Consider the following 26,056-nt stretch of genomic DNA (forward strand, 5'->3'; position numbering starts at 1 on the left):
TCATTCCAATAGAATTTTCTTCATTTTGTATTTGTATGTGATTAAGAAGGAAAAATAACATTAGTATCTAAGGTACATGGTGAGGTTTACTGAAAGTTTAGTTTGTAAAGGCATTTCTCAAAATAGTAATCTGAAGTTTAAAATTCTTGTGCTATAGTTTTTAAAAGAATTTAAAGTTCAAGTAGAATAACAAAAATAAATATATATATCTTGGCTTTGCCTGTGTTAGCTCTAAAACATAGCTATATAACGTAACATAGCTGCACTTCATTTTCCTCATAAGGAAGACAATAATTTGTACCTGCTTTTCAAGATTATTATTAGGATTGAATCATTTGCTATATGTAAAACAGTTAGAGAGTACCCGGCAATAGTAAATGCTTTGTAAGTGTTCGCTATTATTATTAGATATAAATGTATGTTCTATTCTACCTTCAGGAATTAATGACCAAATTAATAACTGAAACACCTGACCAGCCAATTCCATTTCTCATTGACCATCTTCAGTCTAAACAAGGAAACCGTGGACAACTTCAGAGAACTTTATCTGGATCTGCAGCTCTCTGGGCAGAAAGTGAAACATCAGGTAAGTGAAAATATTTATTTAACCATTGATTTTGATACATTTAATGTAAAAATGTACAAAATCTTTCTGATTATAAGATAAATGTAGATGGTTACCAAGGGTTTCACATATTCATTTGAAAATGTGCTTCACTCATATGCTAAAATTTCACTCGTGTGGAATTTAAGAGAAAAAAACTAATGAACAAATAAAGAGAAAAGAGACAAAAAAAAAAAGACTCTTAAATACAGAGAACACACTGGTGGTTGCCAGAAGGAAGGTTGTGGAGGGGTGGTTGGGGTGAAATAGAAAAAAAGGGATCAAGAGTATGCTTAGCTTGAAGACCACTGAGTAATATATAAAATTGAATCATTATGTTGTACACCTGAAACTAACATAACATTCTTTGTTAATCATACTTCAAAAAAGAGGAAAAAATTAACTTGTCATAAAATATTCTTGAATTTGAATATATTGTTATAAATTGTGTTATATATTATGCTTCAAAACATAATCTGTGTGTATTCAATTTTAATAGAGGATTCAGAGTTGCACAAAAAGACTTCAGTATGAATTCAAACTAATTATTCTAAGCTTATTTCTTTTCTTTTCATGAAGAATTTGAATTAAATACTTCTAGCTTACCTGTAGAAAGATAAACAAAGATTTTAATGGTTACCTTTCACTTTGCCCAAACTGATGATTATTCTCTATTTCCTGTGGTGCCTATTTTTATCTTATGTAGTAAGTTTGACTTTAAGAAGATTAATTTACCCTGGACATTGGAGAAACCAATCTTACTAAGTCTGCAATAGCCTCATCTCCCTAGTAAGCACTGGTTAAGATAATTGAGTAGACTTTTTTTAGGTGTTTTGGTTTAGCATTTACTTATAAAACCAAATCTCCTATGCCTGTTATGTTATTAGCCAACTCCAAGCCTAATTCTTATGGGAATCTGACTGACAGGACTCCAAATATGTTCCTGGAATGACATTTTCACTTCTCCCATCTTCTTCATGGCTTATGAGATCCCCTGAAAAGATCTTGGTCTCTCTCTTTTGGCTATAGTTTCATGTTGGTACCTTCTTGAGACCATGTTTCAAAGCCATACTAAAATGAGTAGGGAGAAGGGTATCCTCTGAAGAATGTAGAGCTCTCTGGTGTCAGTTATCCATTGAGAAGATTTCTGTATTATACAGGAAACTAGGATACAAACTTTTGGCATATGAAAGAGAAAACTCTTGCATTTTCCTAGCTTCACATTCTTGGATTTAGATTCTAAGTAACATGGGTATATAGGCATGAACACTGCTTTGTAGGTGCAGAGATGGCACCCATCATGTAAAGGCAGACCATATGAAATCTATGAGCCCAATGAAGCTCTTATGAGTCCATATTTATAAATTATAGTATCTGGGGAGATAGTAGTGTGTTAAACTCTGCAGTTTTAATCATCACACATTTAGTATCCTATACTTCCATGGGTCAGAAGTCTGTACCTACCAGAACTACATCCTTCATGTAATTTCACAAGGCTGGAAATCAAGATATTGGCTGGGTTGCATTCTCATCTGGAGTCTGGAATAAAAAAAAAGAACCTGCTTCCAAACTCATTCAGGTTGTTGGCAGCATTAATTTTATTGTAGCTCTGTGACTCAGGTTCCTGTTTTCATGCTGGATTTTAGCCCGGGGTTACTGTCAACTCCTAAATGCAATCCACAGTTCCTTGCCATGTGGCTCTTTCATATTACAGCAGCTTACTTTTTTAAAATCACCAAGGGAATTTCTCTCAGTCAAGTCTACTTAACGTATTTAACATAACATAATCATAGCATTGATATCCCATCACTTTTACCATATTCTTTTGGTTTGAAGCAAGTCAAAGATTCTATCTACTACACTCAAGGGGAAAGAATTATATAAGGCATAATGTCAGGGGCAGAGATTATGGGGATCATCTTAGAATTCTGACTAACACAAGTACTGATGACTTACTGCTTGGAGAGGGAAGGAGGTGAGGAGATTATTATAACTCCCAATTTACTGACTTAGGCAATGGCATAAATGCTTATTTTAATAAAGCAAGATGGCAACACAGGAGTAAATTTGTGAAGGGCAATAATGAGTCCACTTCCTATTGATGACTTTGAGTTTCTTGTGAGGCATCTTCATAGATAATTCCAGGAGGCAGTTAGATATGAGTCTAAAACTCTGGTGATGGGTCAAGGCAGGAATCACAGAGTGGCATTCAGCATTATGGGTATAATTGTTAAAGTTATGAGAGTGAAAGAATAGAGGAAGTTGTGGTCAAATTTCCCGGTAAAGTGGAAGATGGACTGGGGGAATGCAAGTGTGAGGTTATATCTGATACCTAAAATTTTGTCTTTTTATTAATAAGTAAGTAAGAAGTAAGGTTGTTGCTGAGGACAAGAGGGTTGGGAATTGAATAGGAGAGATTGGAGTGATGCCAGTTGTGAAAAGTCACCAAAGAAAAGGAGGAAATAGTTGGCAAAAGGAAAAAAAAAGACTGTGAGGCAGTACTGGGGCTTCTCTGAAGTTGAAGACATGAATGAAATCATCAGTGCAGTTGTGATTTTCTGCAGTGGTGCCCAGAAGCAGTGGGAAGGGAGCAGAGCAAACAGTTGAGGGACTGAGTGAGAATTGTAGTTGTGACAGGGCAAAGGTGGAGGGCAGAAGAATGGTTTTACAAAGCAGTTGACAACATTTGGAGCAATTTATGCAAGTGATCAAAGCACATGGTCTAGTATGAGAAGATCTTGAGCAAGGATAGAAAAAGAATTAGACGGAGACACTTGGGTGGCTCAGTGGTTGAGCGATCTGCCTTTGGCTGAGGTCGTGATCCTGGGGTCCTGAGATCAAGTCCCACATTGGGCTCCTTGCAGGGAGTTCTCCTCCCTCTAAGTCTTTGCTTCTCTCTCTGAGTCTCTAATGAATAAATAAATAAAATCCTTTAAAAAGAGAAAAAGAATTAGACAGAAACGCAATCAGAGAACTGAAGATAAAGACCTTTAGAAGGCTAGTGCAGGGGTAGATGTAGTAAAAATATGAGAGAAGTAGAAGGATGGGAGATTGTAATATTTGAGATCAAGATTTCTTTTTTTCTTTTTTTCTTTCTTTCTTTCTTTTTTTTTCTTTTTCCTTTTTTTTTTTTTTTTTTTTTTTTTTTTTTTGAGATCAAGATTTCTGAGGTGGAGTGAGTCCAGATAGATGATGAGAAGGTCCTGATGGGAACCTTAGTTTTGGGATACCTTAATTATCAGGGAGGTGAAGCTCTTCAGAGTTAGGGAGGACAAAGAAGTATGAGATTTAATGCATGATTTTTCTGAGTATTAAGAAAATGAAACCAGAGTTGCATTCGAGTTGTTGAAAAGTCAAGGGAGATGGTGCCAACATCTTGAGTTGGGCTGTGGAGTAATCAGGAGGAGAATGATGGCAACCTTGAAGAGAAGTGAGTAGTGTAGACAGGCAGGATTTACCACAAGAGAGGAGGGACTTCCAGCTTAACAGTATTGGGCTAAGAAGATCCAGCCTGTGGCTGATACCACATGAGGGAATGCACCCCCCATTCCAGGAAGCTGCAGAGGAAAGAGTGAGGTGTCTCTTAAAACATGAAAGAATGGGTATTGAGGATAGAGAAGTGTTTGTGTACAATGGATTGTATGCCCTAGAAGGTGAGGAAGAAAAAATTGAGAGTGAGTATGACAGGAGAGAGAAGGAAAGCATAGGATAATTCTTGGATATGAATATAAGTAAAGAAGTTATAATATGGGTGACAGTAAATAATACCAGTTTATACCTTGACTGCAATTTTGAATTATTTCTTCTGTGCATGCTCTGACCAGCTAGAAATTATCTCAATATTCAAAGTATATTGGTATAATATCTTCTGAAAATATCTTAAGTTGTCCTCTTATTGCCTTTAAATATATCTAGGAACTCAGGATACAACATCATCTAAAAGTCTGTCATTTAATATAATTTAAGAGAAATCTGAAACCTGCCTTATTTTTATTTCTTTATAGACATTCTAATTATTTTTCTTAAATACTTGTGGGTTTTTTTTTTCTTTATTTCTGATGTTGATAAGTTCTACTGGGAAAATATCTTGACGATTATCTTTTTCCTTTAAATTTTTTTCTTATATTCAGTGAATCTTCTCAAACGGCAAATCCAGATCTTCAGCCTAAAACTATTTTCCTCTTGTGTACTTAGTTATCTCTTCTATTATATTTGTTTTCTGTTTCTTCTTCAGGAAAATCAACCACTTGTAAATTGAGTTTGCTTTGCTATTCTTCCTTCCTCCCGTTTAATTTCACATTATATTTGCCTTTCTTTACTGCCTAATTTGTCAAGCATGCTGTGTCACTGATTCAGTTTTCTGCAGTATCACTTTTCTCTCTGTGGTTTTGAAAACAAATTTAAATGCTGGTATTGCATTTTGGTTTATTGTCAGTATTTCCTTATCTTCTTTATTAATTTCTGGGTGCTGTTCTATTTTATTGTAGATTGGTTGATTAATCTGCCTCCTCTCACTTTTCTTGTTTCATAGAATCCATTTTGTTTATTCTTATTAAGAAGGCAATTATCCACATCCTAAAATTTAAAGGTTTTCCAGAGTAAATCTTTTCTAAAACTATGATTTTTCTTTGTATCTTGAATAATACATTCTTGCTTTTCATACTGAAATTTTTGTAGAATGATATTTTTCTCCATTTATTCAAATTTAAATGATGAAGGGGATTCCATCTAGTTTTCGGTTTGCCAATGGATAGATGGATTCTTTGTCCCCTCAACATATAGCTTGGAACAATTTGGATCCCTTTCAAAAATTTTAGAGAGACAGATGAAATTATGATTACTACTAAAATTCCATTATCAGTTCAATCCTATGGGTCTCTGCTATACTCATGAGTAACTTTGTCTCATCCTGTTTTCAACCAACGAAATAAGAACAGTATCGTTGCTAGATTATTTAAATTAATGTGGATTTTCCTTCTTGCCTGTAGTGGAAAAGTAAAAAAGCCACATACTATTTCTCCCTTGTTCTTTTTAGCCTTTTTCTTTGTATCGTGAAATGCTCTGTTTTATGACCAGGATTCCTTTCCTTTAGCCATGTAGCACTGGAAGATATTATGGTCCTGGGATGGATATAGAAAGACAGATTCTCATAGAACAACAGGAATAGAGAACTCTGATGTAGGGGCAAGTATCATGAATGCCTAGAAATCTTCCAGTCCTTTTCTGGTTTGCCTATTTTACATCTTAATCTTATGTCTTATTCCCATCTGTAGAAACATGTCCTGCATTCTGGCAGACCAGACTGACATTTCTGTTCTAGAGTTTTAGAGTATTTATGCCTCTTTTGGTATTGAATGGCATGTAGTAAAATTAGGTAGTAAAATTAGGTAGTAAAATTAGGTAACAGTTGGTTTAGTACAACCTTCAAATATAAATATGAGGAATCCATATAATGTTTAATGATGTCTATTTGGTATTTACAAGTGGGTGGCTAGAGAAAGATTGATGAGGCATTCATAAAGATAGGATAATTTGACAACTTATAACTTTATTTTATTTATTTTTTAAAGATTTTATTTATTTATTCATGAGAGACACACAGAGAGAGAGAGAAGGAGAGAGAGAGAGAGGGGGGCAGAGACACAGGCAGAGGGAAAAACAGGCTCCATGCAGGAAGCCTGATGCAGGACTCGATCCCAGGTCTCTGGGATCAGGCCCTGGGCTGAAGGCGGCACTAACCCACTGAGCCACCCAGGCTGACCACACTTATAACTAAACAAGAAGGCAGAAGGAAGCTGTAAACTCTCAGGAATGTCACATGGAGGAAAGAGAAAGATGAGGAAGTAGTGAATGAGACAAGAGGAGGAAGAGTCAAATAGGGTATATGGAGATGAGGAGAATGTAGGGCCTGAGGGTCAGAGAGGAAAATATCCCACAGATAGGCCAGTCTAAAAATATGAAATGCTTGTCAAAGATCAGGAGGGGTGACCTCTTGGAAAGCTCATTTAATTTGGGAATTGGTATGACTTTGACCACCTTTGAAGGTGAGCTATAACTTTCAACAAAGTTGGTTGAATTACCCTTTCTTGAGTAGAGAAGTGGAAAAAAATGAGTGATGCTAGGGCAGAAATGTAGGTGACTGTCAGTGGTTTAACATGTCAGTGAATAATAGATAAGATAAAATAAGATGAGTAAAGTTTATGTGTTTAATTATTTTATTTATTGATTTATTATTTTTTAAAAGATTTATCTATTTACCTTAGAGGGGGGGAGGGGCAGAGAAAGAAAATCTTCAAGCAGATTCTCCACTGAGCGCAGAGCCCAGCACTGGCTCAATCCCACCACCCATAGGGTAGGGACCTAGCTGAAACCGAGAGCCAGATGAGCCATTCAGGTGCCCCAGTGTTTTCATTAGAATACAGGGCTTTACTAATACTACCCATTTAAAGAATGTTATTTTAAGTAATGGTAATCCCATGCCTTAAAGAGTCTTTCTGGAAGCCTTTCACAATTTAACACGATCTTAATCCTATTAATATACAAATTCAATCATGTCAAATTCAAAACTAAAATTTACAAGGGAAATTAAGCAAGGAATACTTTTGAATATTTGCATTATTTTTGATGTGAGGTGACCTATAGCTTTTTCCAGGCATATCTAATGACTTCACAGATTTAGATTTTGGTCAATCTTGAAATCACTTATTGTTGAATATATCTGTATATGTATTTTTTGTTTGTCTTAACAGAACATAAAGGAACAAGAAGGGATTTCAGAAGCTATGATAAACCTTGGCAATTAAATGCAAAGAAGCCTAAAAAATCAAAAAGTGACCTTGCTGTGTCTAACATTTCTCCACCATCACCAGAATCCAAATCATGTAAGGAATTTTGTCATTCAAATGTTACTTAATGTATGTAAGTATGTGTTACTAACAAAATGAGGAAAAGGTAAGAATTAAAGTCAAACTTTTTATCTGATCTTTCTGGCTATTAATCCTAATGAATGTCATGTTCATTTCAGCAGTAACATTGAACTTTAAATAGATCTACTCACTCGTATTCTCAAGAATGTTTAATTGATTTAGACTTTGAGTATAATATTCTTGTAAGAATGTAAACTGCCTAGAGCAGGTTCCTTGCCTGTCATGTTCAGTTGCAGCATTGTATCACATTCAAAGCAAAACTAGCCCTACATTTAATAAAGTACGTAAAAGCAAATGAAATCTTGTAGTTTTTATTAATTAATTAATTAATTAATTAAAAGATTTTATTTATTTATTCATGAGTGACACACAGAGAGAGAAAGAGAAAGGCAGAGACACAGGCAGAGGGAGAAGCAGGCTCCAAGCAGGGAGCCTGATGCGGGACTCGATCCCAGGACTCCAAGACCATGCCCTGGGCCGAAGGCAGGTGCTAAACCGAGCCACCCAGGGATCTCCAAATTAAATCTTTTAGAGGAGAAGTAAAGGAGATTTATATTCAAAAAAAGTTAATAAAATTTAAATTCTTAATATTTCTCCCTTCTTTCAGGCCCTCAAATTCTACTTCCTCAGAAATAGTTTATATATTTTCACATCCTTTGAAAGAGTTGGCATCCTTTTACATCCTTTTCTTTCTAAAACTAGCATATAAAATATGTGTGAGTTGTTTTGCTATTTTATAAAACTGGTTTCAACTATATACATTCTTGAGCAATTTGTTTTTATTTATTTTAGAATGTACTGTGGATGTATATTCATGCTAATCTTATACTTTGTGCATACTGTAGCATGCTGTGAATGTGCCATAATTTATTTATTCCCCTGTGGAAGGACAGTTAGATTATTTATAGAGTTTTGCCGCCACAAACTATAACTGAAATATCTTGCCATTTCTGATAAAATAAACAACCTTGTACATACCTACATAAGTATAGGTGTTCTCATTTCTTTGTGATAATTTACCAGACATAAGATTGCTGGGTCAGAGGATCAGTATATTTTTATTATAGTAAATATTTCCGATTACTTTTTTTGAAGATGGCTGAAAAAATATTTCACTAGTCTGAGATTGCCTTTGCTATATAGCATTATCATATAATATCTTTAAAAAATTATTTTAATAAAAACAACAAAAAATATGCTTTGGAAAGTAAAGTAGTAATATAGGCTTTGGAGTCACTTTTAACTCTTTTAGATGTTCTTTTTGGTACACAAGTTTACATATCCAAACATACAAGTAACTTACACAGTTCCCTTTTACTTTTTAAATTTGAAGCATCATCTCTTGACCTCCTTCTAAGACTTTGTGGCTTCATACCTCAGGTCCATCTCATCCCCACAGTGCAATCATGCAAGTATTTGAAATGTTGAATATATACTCTACATCGATATTATGACTATATTCATTAGCATTTTTCACAATAGATCTATTGGTATCCAAATATTAATTTGTTTCTAGAACTAATGGTTGTCTTATTTTTCTCTTTGCTTTGTTTTCTGTGTACCCCTCACTAATGTTTCACCAAATGTTGCCTTCAAGCATTCAATACTCAGTATGCTCAAATACATCAAATAATTCTAACTTTGATCTTATTTTATTTATATTTTATTTCACTACAAAAAATTAGAGACCTCTCTTCTGCAGCCCTTTGTCTTCTTGCTTTAATCTTGGCTTCTTGGTTTCTAGCCTTTTTCTCAACAGTCTTTTGAGACCATCCTTCACTACCATTCTGGGGATTCTCTTTTCCTCCTTCTTGTGGAGGACCACCTGTTCCCGAATCCCAAATCTTTCCACTTTTGGGTTTATTTATTCCTTTTGGTGGAGTCTCTGGACTATAAGCTTTCTGAAAAAGAATAATTACAAGATAAATGTTTGAATCCTTACAAGAAACTTGATTGGTTCCTCAATTGGGTATAAAATTCTAAGTTAGAAGTAATTTTCAGTTGGAGTTTTGAAGGAATTTCTCTTGTGTCTTTAGGGGCAAGTGTAGCTATTGAGAAGTCTGATGAGAACTTGATTGCTGTGTTTGTCTCTGGAAGCTTGTAAGATCTTTTCTTTATTACCACTGTTGTAAAATTCTATGATAATATGCCTTGAATTGTTCTGGACATTTAATGGATCCTTCCAATCTGAAAAACAAAATTTTATATCCTTATTACTTTGACATTTGACCTCCTTGATTGATGCTTGAATGTTGAAATGTTATGAAATGTCCACCTTTTTGAGCATCTCTCTCCTCTAGGACCGGACTTCAGCATTCTCTACTTTACTAAATGCAGCCACCACTCCTCAATTTATACTGCATCTTCCAAAAAAGATTTGCTGTTTATTGCCTTATAACATCTTCTCTTCTTGTTCAACTAATTATTTGACCAAAAAAAATTTTCTTTAATACAGTTTTAGGAAGCATTTAAGGGAAGTGATCATAGATGTGTTCAGTCTTCTGGTTTATCAGAAGACAGCAAAATGTCTTAAAAATATTTACTAATTGCTGCTGAAGGAGTTAGTAATTATTTTTAAGCTGTTAATACGTGATATAAAATATAGTTTACTTTTGTGTTTTTTTCTAAGTTATAGAAATTATTAGTTTTAAATCAGTATCTGAGTTTTCTTTTTTTCTATAAACACACTTCCCTTTACTAGTTCAGTTAAAACATTTCTTAAAACCCAGTTTGTAACTTCCTTCTGTTTACTCATAAGAATACTATTTCCAAGACAAACATTTTTATTCTGTACATTGATCTTGATACAGTCTCTCACATAATGATGAGTAGTAAATTTTTTATCATTATGTAGCATGCTTATGAAGTAATCATTTTTTTTAAAACATAGTGCCAAGGTCAGTAGATCATCCTAAGTGGAACTGGCGAATTAAACCAGAAAGCCGTGATTTTGATGAATTGAACCACATCCTTCAAGAGAGCAAGAAGCTGGGAAAAGCCCTTGAGAATCTTTCTCGAAGTAAGTTCATTTACTTGATTGTAATTGAAATTCCTAACCAATATTAAAGTAGAAACATTTATAACTATTGCCAGTAACCCATTTCCAGCATCCTCACTATAATTACGGGAGAGATGGTGAGTGTGTGTGAGATTGGAAATGAGGATTGACCTTGCATTTTACACAAGGTTCCTAGGAAGACTGATATATAGAGTAGAGGAGCTGTGGACACTGCCCCCACCCCACCCTGTCTCTTGCCCTTACTATTGGATTCCAGTCTTTCGGCAAGGTCTCTTTTACCCAGGTCAGCTACACATATATAATGGTATCTTGCTCATTCTTCTTTTTTGAACCTCATTGCTTTGTGTCATCCTAAATAGTAAACATGCCTATTGCCTCCATGATTTTTTCATGTTTCTAAACTTTTAAAAATTCTTTATTTAAATTCAGTTTAGTTAACATATCATGTATTTTTAGTTTCAGGGATAGAGTTCAGTGATTCATCAGTTGCATTTAACACGCAGTGCTCATTACATGCTGTGCCCTCCTTAATGCCTATTACCTAGTAACCCCATCTCCCCACCCATCTCCCCTCTAGCATCCCTTGGTTTGTTTCCTAGGCTAAGAGTCTCTTATAGTTTTTCTTTGTCTCTCTATCAGATAAGTCATTTGCAGATATCTTCTCCCATTCTATAGGTTGCCTTTTAGTTTTGTTGATTATTTCCTTCACTGTGTAGAAGCTTTTCATTTTAATGTAGTCCCAATATTTATTTTTGCTTTTATTTCCCTTGCAGCAGGGGACCTATCTAGAAAAAAGTTGCTATATCCGATGTCACAGAAGTTACTGCCTGTGCTCTCTTCTAGGATTTTTATTGTTTCAGGTTTCATATTTAGGTCTTAATCCATTTTGAGTTTATTTTTGTGTACAGTGTATGAAAGTAGTCCAGTTTCATTCTTTTGCATGTAGTTGTCCAGTTTTCCCAATACCATTTATTGAAGAGACATTTTCCCATTGCAAAGGATCTTACAATTTTTCCATTAGTAGAAATTCTCTGGTTGGGATTCAAGAAGACCCTAATTTTGGCTAGATTTACTTTTGGAAGAAATAATGATAAAGCGAGTTTAGCTTATTACTATATTATGTTCACAAAATAAGTCTTATTCTATTAAATGTCAACGGCTTATATTAATATGTATAAATCTTACCCCTTTGGTCAGAGCTTGTGGCTCTTTATAGCCTCTCAATTTATCTAAAAACATGAATTAAAAGAGGAATGATTGAAGAATATGCCCAGTTATTACATAGATCGTCAAATAGAGGATGTCAACTTTTGTTCTTTAAAGTGTGATAACTGACTTACAGAAACTTGTTATATCATTGTTAATTGGTTAAAAAAAAATTCACGTGTCCTTAACACTTTGTAATAAGGGAGTTTAAAGGGTGCCTGGGTGGCTCAGTTGGTTAAGTGTCTGTGTTTGGCTCAGGTCATGATCTCAGGGTCCTAGGATTGAACCCCACATTGGGCTCCATGCTTAGCAAGGAGCCTGCTTCTCCCTCTGCCCCTCCCCCTGCTCATGCTTTCTCTCTCTCTCTCAAATAAATAAATAAAATCTTTAAAAAAAAATAAGGGAGTTTGATTGCCTTTTGCTTATATATTTGCCAACATGTGTAGCAGAAATATCAAGGTTCAAGCTATGGTCTGTCCCAAGAAAACCTAGGTATGGCTTTCTAGGTGGGACCTAGCAACTGATTACCATGATCAGAAGTTAGTGGAAGGTTCATTTAATTCTTGAAGGAAGTCTGGAGAAACAAAAATGGCCAGAGAGCAGTCCTTGGTTGGGAGAGTAGAAGAAGTGCAAATATGGGACATTATTCTTGGGACAAAGTCAGGGCCAAGAAAGCTGTCAGGTGAGCCAGTAACTTGGCCAGAAATAAGGTGTAACGTTCAGTTCTATATATATGATGGAGAGTTGCTTTTGGCTTCCCATGATGGCTTTAAGTGGACTCTTTGTGGCAATAGTGCTGGGGTTTATGTGCGGGTAAGGGAGTAGGTCTTTATATAGGGAAGGATTGCTCTTTTCTACCTTTAAAGGTTTTTTTAGTCTTTTTTGGTATAAAATGCTGCCTTCATGGAATGACTTGAGTTTCTGTGATTTTTGCTATCTGAGGTTTAATACTTTTCATCGTAGGCCCAACATGTGACTAACTGCCAAGTTATCAATTTGCCTGAGATGGCCAGTGTAAATTAGTAAAAATGCAGCTTTACCATTTACAGATGTTCATGTAGCAGTCTAGCTGCCCATTGTTTACCTGTGTAATCACAAACTCAGTTCTTCTATCGCCCTGAAGCAGGATGTCATTAATTCTTGATATAATAATTTTATAATAGCTTCAAGTTGGTAACTCTCTCTAATCTAACCTCTCATCTCTAATCTCTATTATGCTTCATTTTATTTACTAGGAAGACATAGGCAATGGACTTTTTCTTCAAGGTATGGTCAAGGGAATCTTCAGTGTCTTATTATTGTGGACCTTTCTCTCCAGTGCCATAGCTATTGACAGGAAAGTTTGAAAGTTTTTAGTGATCTCTTAATTTTTATACTTTCTGATAGAATTTTCTCTGGCAAGGTTGGACTTTGCTTTATCTTAGTTGTGCTGTCCAAAAGATGTGACATATTTTAGAAGTATTTGTTATTTACCTGAGATTGACAGCAAAAAAATCATTTATAGCCTCCAAAATGATAGAATTATCTCAGCTCTATAGCTGTCAGCTTATCCAGACTTAAATTCTCTCTTTCTCAACAGGAGTCAAATAATAACAAGAAAGACTTTCTAGTTCACAAACAGGATTTTTGTTTCAGTAATAACTGTACTGTACTTTTCCCTGGCTTTTTGCAAACCTTTCAGTGTAATGCTTTATTATATTAAGTTAGTCGAGCTGTAACACATGCTATGCTATGATTCTCTTAAAAGGTACATGTGCTAGAAAAATTTGCAGTGGCTTATAATGTGGCAAAGTCATGTTGTGATAGGCATGGTGGATTTTTGGTACCTGGATCCCTCCCTTTGCAGCACTTCTGAACATTTGATTTGATTTGATTTGATTTGATTTGATTTGATTTTGATTTATTTATTCATGACAGACACAGAGAGACAGGCAGAGACATAGACAGAGGGACTCCATCCCAGAACCCCAGGATCACGACCTGAACCAATGGCGGACGCTCAACCATTGAACCACTGAGGCACCCCTCTGAATATTCTTTAAACAGGACTTTCTCCTTGCAGGAGCCTGGATTCCTGCCCTTTCCAAGTGTTTGTTTCCACTGACTTTAAAGTAGTAAGAGAAACTGTTTTTTGAATAGGGAAGTTATGAAGATACAAGACCTTCACATCCCCACATAATGTATCTCTTCTGGTGGCTTTGATAGAAGGGCCTGAGGGCAGCATCTTTCTCAGTGCATTATATTCAGGCCCATCATCTTATTTCTGGTGATGTTAACCTCAGTCAGTTGGTTAAGGTGGTGTCTGTCAGGTTTCACCACCGTAAAGTTAATACTTTGCTTTTTTGTAGCTAATAAATATCTTAGGAGAGATAGATTGAAAATATCATGTTTCTTTTACATACTTTTACCCAGTAATTTCAGCATCCATTGGTAAATCTTGCCTACAACAATTATTACTGGGGTTTTCTAAAAAATAGTTTCTGTTTTTCTCATTCATTGTAATTCTTAAATTCATTGTACAATTCATTGTAATTCTTCTTTAATGGAAAGAAGGAAAAATTGACTTATAACCACCCCCAAAATAACAGGGCCTACTCACCTTTGCTTGTCACTGATCATATTTCTCTAATACTTAGATATGTATGGGAACACGAATGTGGATATATGTGGCTATATGTATATGTAGATATGGATGTGAATGTGAATATAGATATAAGCATTCATCTTTGAATATTGATATAAAGAGAATAAAATACATATCCCCAAATGAATTCACACTGATTATTCTTGGCTTTGAATATGCTAAATTTGGCAGATTAAATTTACTTAATAGCTTTTTCAAGAAACCACAATCTAAAAGGGACAGATTTGTTGAGAGGTCTTGCTATTTCTCTTCTACCTACATTTTCATATGCCTACTCTCTACCTGGGTCAAAGACACATTCTAAAACCTAGCAAAGTATCTCTAAGGATTTGTGTTTCAGAAGTATGAGGTAGCATTATTAGTCATTATTGCTTTGGAATGGACTAGTGTCCATCAGAATAAATAATTTTTCCCTAGAATGCCTTGTGGGAATAAATACATGTTTATATATAAATAATTAATAATTTTAGGAAACTTTTCTGGAGAATGAAAGAAAAAATAGTGCACTTGTATTAACATTTATTATGTTATTCTGAATTCTTCTCTGTTGGATAACATCTCATTTAACTATACTTTAGTCACACACTTACATATACACACTGATATACACATTGTGTCTGAGTTTATAATTAGACTGTAAATTCAGTCATTGTTAGGAACACATTTTTTATAAAGTGACAGTTTTTAAATATTATGTATACTCTATGCTGTCTTAGTTATGTCCTTTTTTGAGACCATAATGTATATTATGTAAAATAGATGCAGGCGCTGCCATGGGAAATATCATTGATCCACTTACTGCCACTCACTTGCTTCCAGTTTTGAGTATACCATTTGGCCTCCTTCCTCACATTTCCTCTTCATTAAAACGAAGTAATTTGTCCCAGATTGCCATCAAGAATCACTTCAGTTTTCACAATTTCATTTAATAATCTATAATTTATATTCCAAAGTTACAGTGTATTCATGGCTTATAGATTGTGGTTCAACCTGCTTTCTTTCTTCTTTTTTTTATGATTTTATTTATTTATTTGAAAGAGAAAGAAGAGCACATGAGCAGGGGCGAGGGAAAGAGGGAGAGAGAGAAGTAGACTCCCTACTCAGCAGGCAGCCCTTCGTGGAGCTCATCCTAGGACCCTGAGATCATGACCTGAGTTGAAGGCAGATGCTTAACTAACTGAGCCACCCAGGCGTCCAACCTTTTGCATTCTTTCTAGCTCTTTGTTATCCTCACTCTGTTCCTGCATTGTGACCTGCATTGTGACCTTCAGTATATTGGAGTATCTCTGGTGTATCTTCCCTTCATTGTTTTTCATCCTTTTATCTCACTTCTGATTTCCTTCTTCTGTGAGCCAGCTTTACTAATAGTCTCATTCCCTATTGTTTCCTTCCTTCTGTCATGTCTCAGTGTGAAATTCACATCTTCGAATAAGTGCTGCCAACCTTCAGCTTTTCTTCCCCAGTAAGGCTGAGAGCTCCAGGGAAAAATGGCTCAGCCCTGTTGGATACTACCCTACAGATTCTTGGTTTTCAACACTGTTACTTACCTTGGTCACTCCCTCCTTTCTGTATTCTTACTGCAACCATCAAAAACCCACACAATAACCTATACACCCCTATTTATTCTCTGCCTCATGTTTTAGCAATTAACTTGTTTCTGACTTTATAGAAAAACTTAATTGTAGAATGTGTAGAAGATGTTCCCTTTTATCCATCTGCATACATAAGTGCATCCACATCTTTCCTCTCCTTCTCCTTCCATTATCAACACTGAAGGTGTTTCTCACATTTAAAACCAAGCTTTCCACCCATGATCTTGACCCTTGTCTAGTTCTCTGAGATATGATTCCATTAATTACTTTGTCTTTTCTGTACATGGAAATCTTTCTAATTCCAGTCCCACTAATATTAGTTTGTTTTTTCTTCAAAAATTTTATTTATTTATTCATGAGAGACACACAGAAAGAAACAGAGACATAGGCAGAGGGAGAAGCAGGCTCCCTGCAGGGAGCCTGATGCGGGACTTGATCCCAGAACCCTGGGATCACGACCTGAGCCAAAGGCAGACGCTCAACTACTGAGTCACCCAGGTGCCCCCATACTAATATTAATTTTGTGACTTTAAGAAAATGTTGTAACCTCTCTGTGTTTCAGTTACCTTTTCTCAAAATTGCAATAGTAATGCTACCTATTTCTTAGAGTTTATGAGAAAATGAAATCATGTGTTTAAAGTGCTTCATGTGGTGCCTAGTATATAATAATTGCTAATTAAATGTTAGATATTTTATTTCCATTACTGTGTAACAAACTACCACAAACTTGTGGCTTTAAAAATACGAATTTACTATCTTACAGTTTCTGTGGCTCAGGTATACAGGTGCGAGTTAGTGGAATGCTTTACTGTGGTTCTAGGCCAGCTGAAATTTAGGTTCTGGTTCATGCTATGATCTTATCTGAGGCTCCAGGATCTCTTCCCATGTTCATTGCGATTATTGGCCAAATGTAGTCCTTGTAGCACTAAGACCCTGTTTTCTCATTAGCTTTTGGCTAGGGTTTGCTCTTAGAAACTAGAAGCCATTGTCCGCCTCTTGCCTTGTGATCTTCTTGTAATGGTAGTTCCCTACTACTTTATTGAGTCCACTGGGAAGCATCTCTCTGAAGCTTGACCTTCTTTTGAAAGTCTCACCTGCCTAGGACAGGACCATCAGGATATCTTTCTGATTTACTCAGTGAACCGGTTAGTCAGGAGAGGGATATCCTTTCATATCCGATCGTGCAGACTCAAAGAGAAAGGATTAAACAGGTGTGTACCTTGGGGGCCATCTTAGAATTCTGTCTACTACATATATTATTAGTATTACTACTGTTTATCCCTAATAGCCTGTAACATGTTCCAGCTATGCACAGCCCAACAGAAATGTAATGTGAGCCATTTGTGTGATTTTATATTTTCAAACAGGCACATTACAAAAAGGCAACAAGAATCCTATGAGATTAATTTTCATAAAATATTTAGCGTAGTCCTCTATATCCAAGTTTAACTTGTATTCCATATAAAAATTATTACTAGGATTTTTTTTCATACTGAGTCTTCAAAATCAAGTACGAATTTTAATTTACATCACATCTCAATTTGAACTAGACACATTTGAAATGTTCAATAGCCACATGATGAATGGCTACCATATTGAATACCACAGCTCTCATTAATGTTAAAAACAAACATACCTAAAAACCCCTCTCTTGAGTTTGAGTTACCTCATGGCAGTATCAGAATTCCTTCTTCTTTCAAAAAAATTTTCAAAAGAAATAATGAACACTCATTATTTCCACTTGCTCATCTTCCTTTCTCCCTTCAATATAGCTGTGCGATTACACCTGTCATTCTATTGAAACCTTTCTCATTGTGGTCAGCAATTGAATCCACATTGTCAAACTAGATGAACACTTTTCCAATACTCATCTTACAAAATTGCCCTGGTAGTTTTAACACCACTGATTATTCTGTCTGTCTTCAGACTCTCATCTTCTGCTTTCTGGGACATTGCTCTTAATATTTGATCCTCTAGGATGTCCTTCACACTGTTTCTTGTAGGTTTCATTCTGGTGCTCTTCCTTCTTCCTGGTCACTTTAAATGTTGTTCCCACATGTTATCCTTTGTTCTTTCAAATGGTCTCTGCTTTCATTGTCATTGTCCCTCATAGTTTTAACTGTCACCCCTGAAAAGCTAACTCAGATGAATATATTTTCCATACAGACTGTTTACAGTTTATACAAAATGTTTGGAGCGTATCTGCACTTGGATATCCCACTGTCATGCAAAACTCAGTATCTAAGTAGATCATACATCTTTCTTCAAATGTGACCCTTTTCCTGCATACTTTTCTTCAGGTGATGGCACCATTGTTTACCAGTTCATCCCAACTGGACCCTTATAGACTCCTTTCTCTTCCTTGCTGTTCATAACTAATTAATTACCAGATTTTGTTCATTTTTCCCTCAGTCTTGGGTTTGATTCTCTTCACCCCTGTTAGTACTCCCTAGGTCACACTTTTTTTGAAAGAAAAAGGAGTTCCTCCAGTCTCTCACTGCGTTCATTGTGATAAGTCTAAAGTGGAAATCTGACACCCACTTCTTTCAGATATTCAGTGTTTCCTTAAAACCTCATAGAAAGTGTTACATGATCTGACCCTTAATCCTGTCTCCGTATCATCTCTCATGACTAGCCACTTATGCACCAGTAACACAGGAGCATTTTCATACTTACTGAGGTTCTTCTGTTTCCCGTATTTGCTTATGCTGTACCCTGAGATCTCACCCTCACTTCTCTCAAGTGCTTCCATTCCCACCAAGTTACTCCTATTCCTCCCTTTAGCTTCAGCTCAAATACCACTTCTTCCAAAATCCAAAATGATCTACTGTTGCTGTCCTTCTCTGGACTGGATTTGGTGTCCTCTTTTTATGCTTCTGTATTTTTCTCTGAACATACTTACTTGCTATTATCTGCTTTTCACTAATCTCATTCATGGTTCCAGAGCCACTCTGCCCTGGACTTCTCCAGCATGTAGCACATAACGCAGCTGTGATTTGCTCAGTGGGTGCTACCTGTGATTCCATTTCTTCCTGGTCCCTCTCCTCTGAGACATCTCCCTAACTCTTTCTTCACTGCAGATCTACTTCCTACTTCTCTTTAAGTGTGGGCCTTTGATATCAGGTTACATGGGTTTGGTATTTGTAGATTTTATTTGTTTGCTGAGCTCTTTGGCTTTGACTGTGGCTTATCTATTGAGGGAGTTATGCTGAAAAATAAATAGTTAAGTGAGTAGGTAAATAACAAACAAACTAAAAGCAAGGGTACAGCAGTTCCATATTATATGACATTGGTCAACAGAATGTTTTCCTTAGCAGAGTTCTGATTCCAGGGTAGCAGGGCTTCCAGCATTTTCCAAGCCTAAGGCTTTTGCAGCTTTTGGCAGTTTTCTCTGAAATGAGGCAGCAATAGGATGAGTATCTTTAGTCCATCCAGATATCGGTCTACAGATTGCAGCCTGGGAGAAACTCTGGCTGGAACTTTTCCAAGGAAAAGAGCCCAGCTGTTGAGAGGACAGAAGACAGATATTTATGCTTCGTGACTGGTAATAGCAATCTGGACTCAGCCAAGAAAAAAATAACAAATGGCTTTTTTAGTTCGTCAATCATGAACATACCGAGAAAGTCTTGTCTGACAAACAGCCTGAGGAGTTAGAGGATGACAGCCTGTGAGTGAAAATGGAAGCAGATAATGCAGAGTTCTTTGTCCATTCATTGCCACATAGATTTATCTAGTCTTCATACATTATAAGATGGTTAACACATGCACCCAAACCTCAAGTCATATTTTAATAGGAGCAATAAGTGTGAAAAGCAGAATTTCAAAGTCTTGTATAAGGTGCCTTTGGAGGGCCTGTGGGAGTGTAGAAGAGCCTTCAACAAGGAGATTTACAGTCAACCTGATGGAAACTTTATTGAATGGAGTCTAGAAGGATGAAAAGGTAAAGCTAAGGTAAAAGGAGAATGAAGATGTATCATGGGGAGAGGGAGGTGCCTGGCAGAGAGAGAAGCATGTGTGTAAGAGGAAAATTTTATATTGTTGATGCATAAAGGATGAAGTGATAAAGGAAGGCTATGAAGAAGAAAGTCTAGGTGGAGCGGGGAGGGGGGGAGTAGCTTCTACTTCTGTGCTATAGAGATCTTGTAATTAGGTCATCATCCCATGCTTTTGAGTAATCACTCTGGCACAGTGATTATAGTCCTTGCCTTAAGCAAAAATGAGATGAAGAGAGACTGAAAAAGCTATGGGATAGAAAAAAGAGAATGGGCTTAAGAAAATATAGATTGTTGTATGACTAAGAGTCCTTGGTTCATATGAGGGAAGGGTGCACATAAAGAGAAAAATATGTATTTGTTTTATTTTTGTTTATAATTAAGGTGAGTGGGTGCTCTCTCTACCTCAAATAAGAATTCAAAAGGGTTTGGGGGTGAAAGTGGAGTTTTGTTTCACACTCTAGTTTCAGATACTGCTGGCACATCCCAGTGGTATGGATAGCTCTTTTCTGGTTCCAGCAGTCAAGTACATACATATCAAAGTCACCTATTTGGAAAAATTGGGTTGGGGATATAGATTCGGGAATCTTCAGCACATAGAGAAAGACAACACACACACACACACACACACACACACACCATCAGCATTTGAGACACAGGTAGACAAATGACCCAGCTGAGGAGACTGAAAAGGGTGGGATGAAAACTAAGATAGAATTTTCATAAAAATCAAAGAGGGAAAATATTTCAGAAAATATTCCTGAGTTGTCTGAACTGGCAGATAAGTTTGTAAGAAACAGATGGAAATCTATTCCACTGTGAGTACAGCTATCTCCAAGCCCTACTTCCATTGTTTACTGCTGTGGGATTTGTAATAGTGAAAAGTTGGAAATTAAGTATCTCTTATTAGAGAAATGGATAAAGAAATCATGGTACATTCACACAATGGTACACTGTAGAGCCATTAAAAATGATATAGAAAATACTAATATGAAAATATAGTTAAGATAATGCTTTAAGTAAAAAGCAGGTAATGAAAGTGTATATATTTAATTTTAATTTTATCTTGTATATATGCCTATATAGACATACAGTATTTATATGCATGCCCATACATGTGCACAAAATTATTTGAAAGAATTCACAACCAGCTGTTATTATTTGTCTGTGAATGGAAACTTGTTTTCCTTTCTCCTCTTATTATATATATATTTTTTTTGTTGGTAAACAGGTACTGGCTTGATAAAGTGAAATAAAATAGGCATCTTTTTAAAAAAGATTTTATTTTTTATTTATTAGACAGCAAGAGAGCACAAGCAGAGAGAGTGATAGGCACAGAGAGAGATAGAAGCAGACTCTCCACTAAGTAGAGAGCCCCATAGGGCTCAATTCCAGGACCCCAGATTATGACCTGAGCTGAAAGCAGATGCTTAACCGACTGAGCCACCGAGGTGTCCTAGAATAGTTATCTTTTTGTAGTAGGAAAGATTCCATCTGATTACATCTCAGGATGTGTATACAGAATAGTTTCAAGAAGATCATGAAAGCAGATGCTAGTGGATAGGAGATGGAAGAGTGAATGGACAGTAAGGAAGAGAGATAAGGAGTATAAGCACTTTGAAAAGTTTTGATGAGAATAGGAAAGGCATGAAAGAGAACACAATTAGTGGGGGAAGGTAAAGGATGTTGGAATTCTGAGTCATTTTGGTTTGGTTTTCTTTTAGTTTTGCGCATATGTGCGCATACATATGTACATATATGTGAGTGAGAGAGAGAGACAGGAGAGGAGATTACAGAGAATACATAGGCATTTGTGTACATATGTAATGGGTTTTAGGTGATCAGAGGAAACCAAAAGAAAGAACTAGCAAAGTCAGAATAGAGGAGGAAGGTAATAGATGGAGCAAACACCAGAGAAGGTAGATGCGGATGGAGTCAGGAAATAGTTGTGGAGTTTGCTCTTTCTGCGAGAAAGAACATGTCAACCTCTGAGATTAGAGAAAACAGTATAAATGGCTTGTTTCAGGGAGGATAAATCAGAACATCTAGCGAGTTTCAATGGATAGTTTCAAAATTTTCAGAATATTACTAGTTGAAGTTCTTTAATAGTGAGCACATCCTTTACATCGAAGAGATGGGTAGGGGCCTGATGAAAATCCTTAGGTTTGGAAGTGTCCATCAGAGACTGAAAGAGCCAATAAGTAAAGTATAAAAATTGTTACGGGGTTCTAGAACAAGATTCTGCAAACTCTGACCAGGGAGCCAAATCTAGCCTGTGGTCTGTCTTTGTGGCCCAGAAGCTAAGCGTGTTTCTTAAATTTTTAAAGGTTGTTTAAAAAAAGAAGAAGAAATATATGGATATAACATAGACCATATGTGACTTGAAAATCCTAAAGTATGTACTATTTAGCTCCTTACAGAAAATTTTTCCAACTTTTTTCCTTGGTAACCAAATTGAAGATAGAATCCCTCATTTTGTGGCAGGAATCCTCTTTGCTGTGAAGGCAGTCACCAATCTATCTAAAAAATATTTTAATTGGCAAATGGTCAGAGCTAAGTCTGAAGTATCAGTAATGTTCATTTTGTTGATATGTGTGATACTTCCATAGGTATTTGCTTTAACACTCTGCATTATACTCAGTAGTGTTCTGGGACACTAACTCTAAAAATAATCCTTAATTTGTAGCATTTGCCAATTTCCATTGTATAAATACTCCCAACATGGCTAATTTCAGGCTACCAATGTGACAGTACTGAAGGAGGATTTGAGAAGAAATGTGCAGAATAGGTTGTCACAAGCCAGTTTGGGCCAGTTTGGGATTTTTTCCATAGGAAAACAAATTATGGAGAAATAACTAGTTCCATTTCATACCATATGAATTTTCTGACCTACTCTCATGAAATTAATTACACTGACTAAGCTGTAAAAACTTTTGAAAAGCTTCTAATTCCATTTCTTGTAGCTACAACTGAATTTGAACCCTAGGGCTAAGCTGATACATGGGAAGATGCACATCTTGGTGAATCAGATAGCTCTTGTTTTCTTGATGGAGCACAACTCAAATTTGGGAATGTGAGAACTGTATTTTGGCATCTTTGGAGGCCTCTTTGGAGATTGGAATAAATGGAAATGCCCATAAGCTGAAGGACACAAATGGAATCCATCCAGATAGGCTTACGCTACAGCAGAATCATGAAGCCACCTCTGACATGCATGACTTGCCTCTTTATCTAGAAGAGAAGCTTAGTTTCTGAAGGCACTAATATTCCCCAGTTTCTTAGAGGCAGCTTACTTCCATAAGTTGGACACCATTGCTACCCTAAGCCAAGCCTCTTTGGCTACTCTGATAGGGCAACGTTTCCTTTAAGGTTTCAGTTTGACTTTCAGGAAGACGAAGTATGCCAGTATGCATCAAGAGTCCCACAAGTTAAACTCTGAGCCTTCTTTCCTTACCATATTGTAGCAACCCACTATATTTCTTCTGGCATCTTTTCCAAGGTATTTTATTTTCTGTTCCTCCCTTCTTCTCACCTTCTATAAACTTAAAAAAATATAACCTTATCATATAAGGTATTATGGCTCTTAAGAGTTAATGAAATGGCCAAAAATTGTAAAAATCTCCTCTGAGGAAATAGCCGTGAATGCTCTGCTAGGCACTAGGAGAAAAATCCTGGCTCCTCAGTATGAATAGTTCTCATTAGGGCTTCATGCTTCTGTAAAGGAGCATTTCTTTAACATTCTTTCAACTGCTTTTAATCAGTTTAAGCTTTTTTTTTTTTTTTTGAAAAAAAAAAGATTTTCTCTATTTATTTAAGAGAAAGAGAGCACAAGCACAAGTTGGAGAGGCAGAGGGAGAAGCAGACTCCCCACTGAGTGGGGAGCTCAACTTGGCATGATCCCAGGACCTTGGGATCATGACCTGAGCTGAGGGCAGATGCTTAACTAACTGACTCACTCAGGTGCCCCAGCCAATTTAAGCTTTGATTAAAAATGAAATAATAAAAAGTGAAAAATATCCTAGGTAATTTGATATAAATACTACAGAACTGAAAGAATTATATATATATATATATATATATATATATATATATATATATATGTAGAGATTTAGATAATTTAGATAATTTCTTAGGCAAAATCATCAGAATACATAAATGTTAGAAAAATATAATAATAGGTATTTGAGCAAAATATGTAAGACCAAGCACCTGGAACAATTAGAAATTCCTTTCCCAAGTGAAGTTTCCTTTTAGTTAGTTTGAAATGTATTCTGGGACCTGTCACTTCACTTCATCGTACTTTTTTTTTTAATTTTTTTAAAATTTTTATTTATTTATGATAGTCACACACACACACACACACACACACACACACACACACACACACAGAGAGGCAGAGACATAGGCAGAGGGAGAAGCAGGCTCCATCCACCGGGAGCCCGACGTGGGATTCTCCAGGATCGCGCCCTGGGCCAAAGGCAGGCGCCAAACCGCTGCGCCACCCAGGGATCCCCCACTTCATCGTACTTTAATATCTCTTCATAACAACCTTCTCTTTGTCTCCAGTTTCCACTGGCAGATATTTTTGTCTTGCAGAAAAGCTCTTGATACATGCTAAAGTGAAGAGTAGTGGACAGTGAATAGAGGATGCAAGGAGCTAGCTCATAAGTGATAAACAAGCACTGCGTACCATGTATTCTGACCATTCAAAAGCCTTTTGACTTACTTGCTAGCTCTTGGCTACATTCTACATGGGTGAAGCATTACCATTATTATGAATAGATTATTCATAAGTAATATGAGGGGTAAAAAATTTAAGGATCAACTGATAGCTTTCTCACAATTGAATGAGAAAACTCATTGCAGGGCCAAGGGCATTCATGCAGAAAGTTGAAAAAAATCAAGAGTGTTTCAAAAATCCCAGTCAGTTGAATCATGGATTATTTAATTCTAAAAATCTAAGTTTTATGACTATGGATGAGAGAGTTTTGTTTTATATATCTTTTCTCTTTCTCTCTTTTTTTTTCTCTCTTTTTTTAAAAAAATAGATTAAGTCTTTTAAATATTTATTTTTAAAATAATATATTCAATTTTAATATTGAACTCATTGGAAAGGAACACTTTTTTCATAGTATAATAAATGTAAATACAAGCATTTAAAATGTATATTTGCCTTCTATAAACTAGAGTAATGTATTTTAAATCTTCTGTAGACTGTGACACAAACCACTTGATACTCTAAAATTCCTACATTAGCTTGAAATCAGAGTCATTCTAAGTGACATTCATATTTGTATATATATTTAAACCCAAACATTCACAAATGTGTGACTTATATCAGGCCTTTAGAAATGTTTATAATTGCGCAGAGCTTTGGGTTCCCTCATCTGTCTACGGATGCTCCCACACTCTGTATCTGAGTTCACCATACACACCAGCTGCAATGCTGCTCCTTTATGAAGTCTTTCTCCTTGAATTGTTTGAAGATGCTGTCTTGAGATGCCCGGGTGGCTCAGCGGTTGAGCGTCTGCCTTAGGCTCAGGGCATGATCCTGGAGTCCCATGATCGAGTCTTGCATTGGGTTCTCTGCATGGAGCCTGCTTCTCCTCCCTCTTCCTGTATCTCTGCCTTTCTCTCTGTGTCTCTCATGAATAAATAAAGTCTTTAAAAAAAAAGAAGAAGCTGTCTTTATAATAAAGCAAGTCCCTGAATAATTGTTAAGTTAGGTTTCCCCAAATCCCAATAGTGGTATGGTAGCTAGATTCTCTTTTAGAATAGTGACACATAAAAATTCTCAGTCATCAATAACTTTTACCAAAAAAGAATTTCATAGAGTATTGTGATGAATAATGTGTCTCAAATACACCTGTTTTAGTTTTATCTACAAGGGGAGTTGTCGTGCCATTTACCAAGATGAAGTAGGGCATCTTTTTCTACTTTGTGTATATTTGATTTATTAGGTCAGTGGAGAGCAAAAATAATATATAGCAGCCCACAAAGTACAAACATTCTGTACAGACATTCTGTACCTGATCAGGTTAGGGGATTTTTTTACTCAGACTTATTTTCTTGC

At 36.1% G+C, this 26,056-nt stretch overlaps 1 protein-coding gene across 1 annotated transcript in view; it reads left to right on the forward strand.

Moving 5' to 3' along the window:
- Positions 1–26,056, forward strand: part of C29H8orf34 (chromosome 29 C8orf34 homolog) — a 382,763-nt gene that overhangs the window by 84,245 nt on the left and 272,462 nt on the right. Inside the window, 3 exon segments of the mRNA XM_035708243.2 lie at positions 439–586; positions 7,354–7,485; positions 10,421–10,549. Of these exon segments, the coding sequence (XP_035564136.2) occupies positions 439–586; positions 7,354–7,485; positions 10,421–10,549 (409 nt within the window).

This window comes from Canis lupus, chromosome 29 (genome assembly GCF_003254725.2).
Source record: "Canis lupus dingo isolate Sandy chromosome 29, ASM325472v2, whole genome shotgun sequence".
NCBI lineage: Eukaryota > Metazoa > Chordata > Mammalia > Carnivora > Canidae > Canis > Canis lupus.